Source organism: Monoraphidium neglectum, assembly GCF_000611645.1.
Source record: "Monoraphidium neglectum strain SAG 48.87 unplaced genomic scaffold scaffold02245, whole genome shotgun sequence".
NCBI classification, from domain to species: Eukaryota; Viridiplantae; Chlorophyta; class Chlorophyceae; order Sphaeropleales; family Selenastraceae; genus Monoraphidium; species Monoraphidium neglectum.
The window spans coordinates 4,372-10,756 of record NW_014011383.1 but is presented as its reverse complement, the minus strand read 5'-3'; the positions used below and the strand labels follow the sequence as shown (position 1 = coordinate 10,756).

General features: G+C 71.8%; 1 protein-coding gene across 1 annotated transcript in view; it reads left to right on the top strand.

Annotated features, from left to right (window-relative positions):
- Nucleotides 1-203: 203 nt before the first annotated feature.
- Nucleotides 204-6,385, top strand: part of MNEG_10260 (Chromatin assembly factor 1 subunit B) — a gene marked incomplete at both ends in the record, with an annotated part of 10,239 nt that continues 4,057 nt past the window's right edge. The window contains 6 exons of the mRNA XM_014041268.1: nt 204-2,000; nt 2,198-2,981; nt 4,509-4,810; nt 5,052-5,175; nt 5,421-5,840; nt 6,035-6,125. Of these exons, the coding sequence (XP_013896722.1) occupies nt 204-2,000; nt 2,198-2,981; nt 4,509-4,810; nt 5,052-5,175; nt 5,421-5,840; nt 6,035-6,125 (3,518 nt within the window). The remainder of the gene's footprint in view (nt 2,001-2,197; nt 2,982-4,508; nt 4,811-5,051; nt 5,176-5,420; nt 5,841-6,034; nt 6,126-6,385) is intronic.

The window sequence follows — 6,385 nt, the reverse complement described above, 5'->3', positions numbered from 1 at the left end:
CCCTCGCACGCCCCCAGGCCCCGGCCGGCAAGCGCTACTTCAGCCACAGCCGCCTCGCCGACATCCTCGGCCACTACCCCCTCAAGCCCGGCCTGTCTGAGGCGGCGGAGGCGGCGGAGCGCGCGGCCAGGGAGGCGCTGCTGGATATGCTGCTGGGGGTGCTCGACCCCGACCCCCGCACGCGCTGGACGCCGCGCCAGGCGATGCGGCACCCGTTTATAACCGGGGAGCCGTTCCGCGGGCCTTACCAGCCGGCCGCGGACGCCCCGCCCGCGCCGGCGCCGGCGGCGGGGCCGGCGCAGGGGGCGCACCACCACCACCACCATCACCAGCATCACCACGGCAGCAGCAGCGGCGGCAGCGGCGCGGCCGCTGTCCAGGCGGCGGGCGCGGGCGGCGCGTCGGCGCGCACTGGCCCGGTGCCCGTCCAGCGGCCGCGCCAGGTCAGCGTGCCCCAGCACCAGCAACAGGTGCTGCAGCAGCCCCACCACCACGCCGCGCCCCAGCCGGGCCACCTCGCGCCGCCGCAGCTCGCGGCCCCACCCAGCTCGTTCCCTGGCGGCCCCCTGCTGGGCGGCTCCTGGAGCGCAGGCCCAGGCGCCCCCGGCGGCGCCGGCGAGACCCACGCCGCCGCCGCCGCGCCGCAGCTGTCGCCGGCCGCTGCGCAGGCGGCGCACGCGCGCGCGCACGCTATCGCGATGGCGGCACTGCAGCAGCTGAGCCCACAGTTTGGGAGCCTAGGGGCTCGGGGGCCTGGCAGCTTCGGAGCCATGCCTTCCGCGGCCGCGCTGCTGGGCACGAGCTACAGTGTCGGCCCCGGCGCAGCCGCCGCTGCGGCCGCCCACGCCGCGGCCGCGCAGGCCGCTGTGCACGCGCAGGCGCAGGCCGCGCAGGCGGCGCAGGGCCCCGCGGCGGCGAGCCCGGCGGCGGCAGCGCAGCAGCGGCCGGGGCTGCCGCGGGTGGGCAGCGGGGGCGGCGACGCCCAGGGCGGGCTGGCTGCGGCGGGGCTGGCGGTCGGCAGCTTCCAGCAGCAGCACCAACAACTGCAGCAGTTCTTGTTGGCTCAGGCGCAGGCCCAAGCGCAAGCTCAGGCGCAGGTCCACGCGCAGGCGAGCCTCACTGGCGCAAGCCCCGCCCGCTGGGGCAGCGTTGGCGGCGGCGGCGGCGCCGCAGCTGCCGTCGGGCCTGGCAGCGCCACGAGCGGGCGCGCCAGCAGCGGCGGCACGCGCACCGCCGGCGCGTCGCCGCTGCCCGCCAGCCTTGGCAGCGGCCAGGGCTTCGCAGTTCCCGGCCCCCTCTTTGCCGGCGCCAGCCCCGCAGCGCACCTCAGCAGCATGGCGGCCGCCATGGCGGCTGTGAGCGTCCACAGGCAGCAACAACGCGCGCAGCACCAACAGCAGGCGGCGGCGGCGGCCGCCGCCGCCGTCGCGGGCAGTGTGGGCGCGGATGCGTTCCCGGGCGCCCATTCTTGGGCCCAGCAGTCGCCGGCGGCGCTGCAGCAGCGCGTGCGGCAGGCGATGGACGCCGCAGCGGCGGCGATGGGGCAGGCGTCAGGCCCGCAGCCGCAGCCCAGCGCGGCCGCGGCGGCTGCGGCGGCATTTGGCTATGGCGGCGCGGGTGGCGCGGCGGCGGCGATGCAGGCGGCCGCCAGCGCTGGGGGCTTTCCCCAGCTCGGGCAGTCTCTGGGACCTGGCGCCTCCCTGCTTCTGAGCATGAGCTTTCAACAGCAGCAGCAGCAGAGGTACATGCAACAGCAACAGCAGCAGCTGCAAGCGCAGCAGGCGGCCGTAGCCGCCGCCCAGCTGCAGCAGCAACAGCAGCAGGCGGCAGCGGCCGCCGCCGCAGCGGCCGCAGCGCAGGCCCACCCGCCTCTGGCCCCGGCTGTCGTCGGCGGCGCCGTGCCTATGGCGCTGTCTGGCGGGTCCGGGGACACGGCCGGCGGGGACGGCGGCAGCACGGCGCGCTCTCAGCCGGGCTACGACGGCGCCGGCATGATGCAGGTGTGCGCAGCCCTTTTCGAGGGCTCCCGCCCAGCCCCTACCCAATTCGCAAGCTTCGCCACCGGCCTCTACAACCCCACCGTTGTCTCGACGCCTGCGCTCCCCGCCATGGCCGCCGCTGGCACGCACACACCCACGTTGTCCGTATCGCTCACCCCCGCTTGCCCTCCTATTCCCCTCCTGTCGTGCTCCCCCAGGACGAGCCCGCGTCCGCCCCCAGCCCCGGGGACTGGGACCCGCTGTACTCTGACGACCAGCTGCTGGACGAGGAGCGCGGCCAGCAGCAGGCCGCAGCGGCAGCGGCAGCGGCGGCGGCGGCGGCGGCGGCGGCCCAGTTGGTGCAGCAACAGCAGGCGCAGCAGCAGCAGCAGCAGCAGCAGCAGCAGCAGCAGCAGCATCAGCACCAACAGCAGCAGCAGCAGCAGCAGCAGCAGCAGGCGCAGCAGCAGCAGCTGCTCCTTCTCTTGCAGCAGCAACAGCAGCAGGCGCAGGCGCAGGCGCAGCAGCAGGCGGTGCAGCAGCAGCAGCAGCAGCAGCAGCAGCAGCAGCAGCAGCAGCAGGCGCTGCTGCAGCAGCAAGCGCTGCAGCAGCAGCTGGCGCTGCAGGCGGCTGCCGCAATGCAGCAGCAGCAGCAGCAGCAACGGCAGCAGCAGCGCGCTGCAACTCAGCGCAGCAGTGGCGGCGATGCGCTCGGCGGCTTCATTGCAGGCGCGGCTCAGGGCCGCAGCGACGCGGGCGTGCCGGCGGGCGGCGAGGCGGGGCGCTTCATCCCCATTGTGGCTGACCGCGCGCAGGCGCCCTCTGATGCCGCCATGCCCGAGGACGCTGAGCTGGCGCTGACACTGGGACCCAACTGGTCGTACCGCCCCGCCCCCGCCGCGCCCCTCGCGTTTGGCGCGGCCGGCAGCAGCGGCGGCAGCGGCATCGCTGCAGCATCTGGCGCCCTGTTTGAGCTCGGCAGCTTCGGCGTCGGTGGCGCCGGTTTGCCACCGGGCGGGGGTGGCGCGGCGGCCGAGGCTGCCGCTGCTGGTGCTGCTGCTGCGGCGGCAGCGACGGCGGCAGCGACGGCAGCCCGTTCGGTGCCGCAGACAGACCCTGCCGCTTGGGCCGGTGGTTTGGGGCTGCTGGGCACGACGCCAGGCACAGCCAGCACGAACGTGCTGCGACGCCAGCTGCAGCAGCGGCTGCAGCAGCAGCAGCAATTGCAGCAGCAGCAGCAGTTGCAGCAGCTCCAGCAACAGCAGCAGCAACAGCAGTTGCAGCAGCAGCTGCACCTCCAACAGCACCTACAGCAGCCGCAGCAACAGTGGTGGCCGGGAAGCGGCCACGGGTAGGCCTGACTGAGACGTCAAGTCGTCCAGTCAGCAGTTGTTTTGGGTGGGTCATCAACCAGGCAGGGTTGTGCAGGACTTGAATCTGTTTCTTGTGTCGTTGGCCGCACGCTTCGCATGCACTGTTGGTTTGCGCTGCGGCGGGCAAAACAGGTGGGGTTGCCGCACCACCCTGGGAATGGCAGATTAAGTGGGGGTTGGGATTCAGGCGGTGCGCGGGCCGGCGACAGCACCACCCCCTTGCTATCGCGTTCACATCCGTAGAAATGCGATTTCCGGTGATTGGGTTGCGTTGTGGAGTAAAAGAATGAACCTGGGATGGCGGTAGGCGTTTCGGGGGTAGGGAAGGCGGTCTCGTAACCAGCACCTGCAGGCGTGAGCACGTGCTCAGTCTTGTGTTGGGCACAGATGGCCCCACTATTGTTTTGCAGGTTTGTCCCCGCACAAAATGTTGGCAATCTACACGCTGGTTGTGCTCGTGTGCATGTCGAGCGGCAAGCTGCACTTGTGCAGCTGGTGTGCAGCTTCCTGTGTGCAGCCGCACCTTTCCCACACGTGATTCTTGGCGTGGTGATAAAGTTTTTATCTGGAATAGCATAGTAACTGCGTTTGTACCTCATAGAGTACAGCGCTTGAACAATAGATCGCCTGCCATGAAGGCCAGGACGCTGCAGATTTTGTGGCATGATAAGAGTCCGGTATTATCCGCAGATTTTCACCCGGACGGATACCTGGCGACGGCCGGGGCTGACAAGGAGATCAAGGCGCGTGAATCAAGGCACTTCAAACGCGCCTCGGCTGTTGCGCGCCTCTTGCTCGTAGATAGGCTGTGGCTGAAATGAGCGATTGATTTCAATCACAGATCTGGGAGCTGGGCTGCGATGAGGACGGTTGGCCCACGGCACGGTACTTGTCGCGCCTCGCCGCTCACGCCAAGACAGTGAATTGCGTCCGCTTCTCCCCCGACGGTGCGCGCGCCGTGGGGCCGGCGGCAGGGGCAGTGGATGCGCTCTCGCTTGCATTCGCACCGCGCGGCTTCACGCTGCGGTCCTGGCGCGGGCCACACCGGCGCCCTAGCCTGATGCATGTGTCTCTCATGCCTGTGCCCCCACCTGGCCACTCACCGACGACGGCATCGCCGCCGCCGCCACCACCGCCACCGCCGCCGCCGCCGCAGGCAGCTGCCTGGCCTCCGCGGGCGACCAGGGGGAGGTCCTGGTCTGGCGCCCCGCGCCCCCCGGCGCTGCGCCGCCGCCGCGCGCGTTCGGCGAGGCGCCGCCCCCGCCCCCGCCCCCGCCCGCCGGCGACGCCGACGCGGACGGCGGCGCCGAGGGGCCGGCGTGGCGGGCGGTCGGGGCGCTGAAGGGGCACCACGATGACGTCATGGACGTGGCATGGTCGCCCGATGGCGCGGCGCTGATGAGCGGATGCGTCATGAATGAAGTCCTGGTGTTTGACGTTGACTCGAGGAAGCAAGTGGTGGGCGCACCCGATCCATGGGGTGGGGTAAGGGGGGAGGAGGATGGAGTCTTGGCTGCCCAGGCGTCTCCACATGATAGAGTGTGATTGGAGGACGCAGCCGTGCATGCGGTGCGAGGGCAGAGGCGCCTCACCTTGTGGCAGGCCCGGCCAAACGAGGGGTGCCCCCTTGCCAGCCGTGCGGGTGGCTGCGGCGCGCCGGCGGCGCCGAACGCCGCCTTTCCACTCCCCCCCCCCTCAGGTGCGCCTGGAGGGGCACCGCCACTACGTACAGGGCGTGGCCTGGGACCCCCTGGGGCGCTTCACAGTCAGCCTCTCCGCCGACCGCACGGCCCGCGTCCACGCGCCGAGGCCGCCGCCCGCGGGTGAGCGGCGGAGAGGGGAGGGCTGTGTTGGGGGTGGGATGGCGTTGGCTGAGGCCGCTGATTATCATGGCCGCGCGGGGAGGAGGGCGGGCAGGGTGCGATTGCTGGGGTCGGTTGCCAATCGCCCTAGCGAGAGGCTGCAGGTGGGGAAGTCGCGCACATGTGTGGGAGTCTCTCAGGGTCCTGTCCGGCTGTGACTAAACCCCTGTGACGCCACCTCCTGGGTTGAACTCGCACCCCTGCAGCCGGCAAGAAGGCCCAGCAGCAGCAGCTGCAGCAGCTGCAGCGCGGCCCCGCACCGTGCAGCGCCACCGCGCGCGACCTCGCGCACGTCTGCTCCATCGCGAAGCGCGCGCTGCCGCCCGCGCGGCCGCGCGGCGGCGAAGGAGACGTCGCGGCGGCGCGCGACCAGCAGCAGCAGCAGCAGCAGCAACAGCAGCAACAACCCAGCGAGCAGCAGCACGGCGAGGGCGGCGGCGGCGATGGCGGCGGCGGCGCCGGCAGCGGGGCGGCGGAGCCGGGGGAGGCGGGGGCCGACGCCGCAGGCGCGGCGGCGGGCGCGGCGGCGCCGCTGGCGCCCAAGGCGGCGGCCCCCCAGCAGCAGCACCTGTTCCAGGACGAGTCCCTCTCAACATTCTTCAGGCGCATGGGCTGGTCGCCTGACGGTGAGCGGCCCCCGAGGTCCGGCACAGCACCGCTGTCGCGCCCCTCCGCTATCCAGCAAGCCAGTCGAGTCGTGAGGGGCGTTCCGCGTATAGTGGCCTCCCTGTGTGTCTCTGGGCCCGGCTGCTGCCTGCCGGTACGCGATCCAAATGGCAATGCGCTCACTCACTCTCTGGTGACCCCACTGCGCCCCCAGGCTCCCTCCTTGCCATGCCGACCGGCGTGCTGCGCGCCGACGCAGAGGCGCCCCCGCAGCTCACCACCTTCCTCTTTGCGCGCGGCGAGTGGTGAGCGCGGCGCCCCCCCCCTTCCCACACTTACACACGCAAGCATGGGCGCGTCCGTTGACCTCCCGGGGCTGTGCTTGCGTTTCACACGTCGTTTGAGCACGTCCCTCGCCTTGACAATCGGCGCTGATGGCGATGCCGCTCTCCCTGACCATCTCGTGGCTGCAAGATGCGGCTTGCGCGGCCCCCGGCCCCATCACTGGCCCCTTGCTGCCCTCATATTACAACTGCCCCACTGCCCTTCTGCCCCCCCCCCCCCC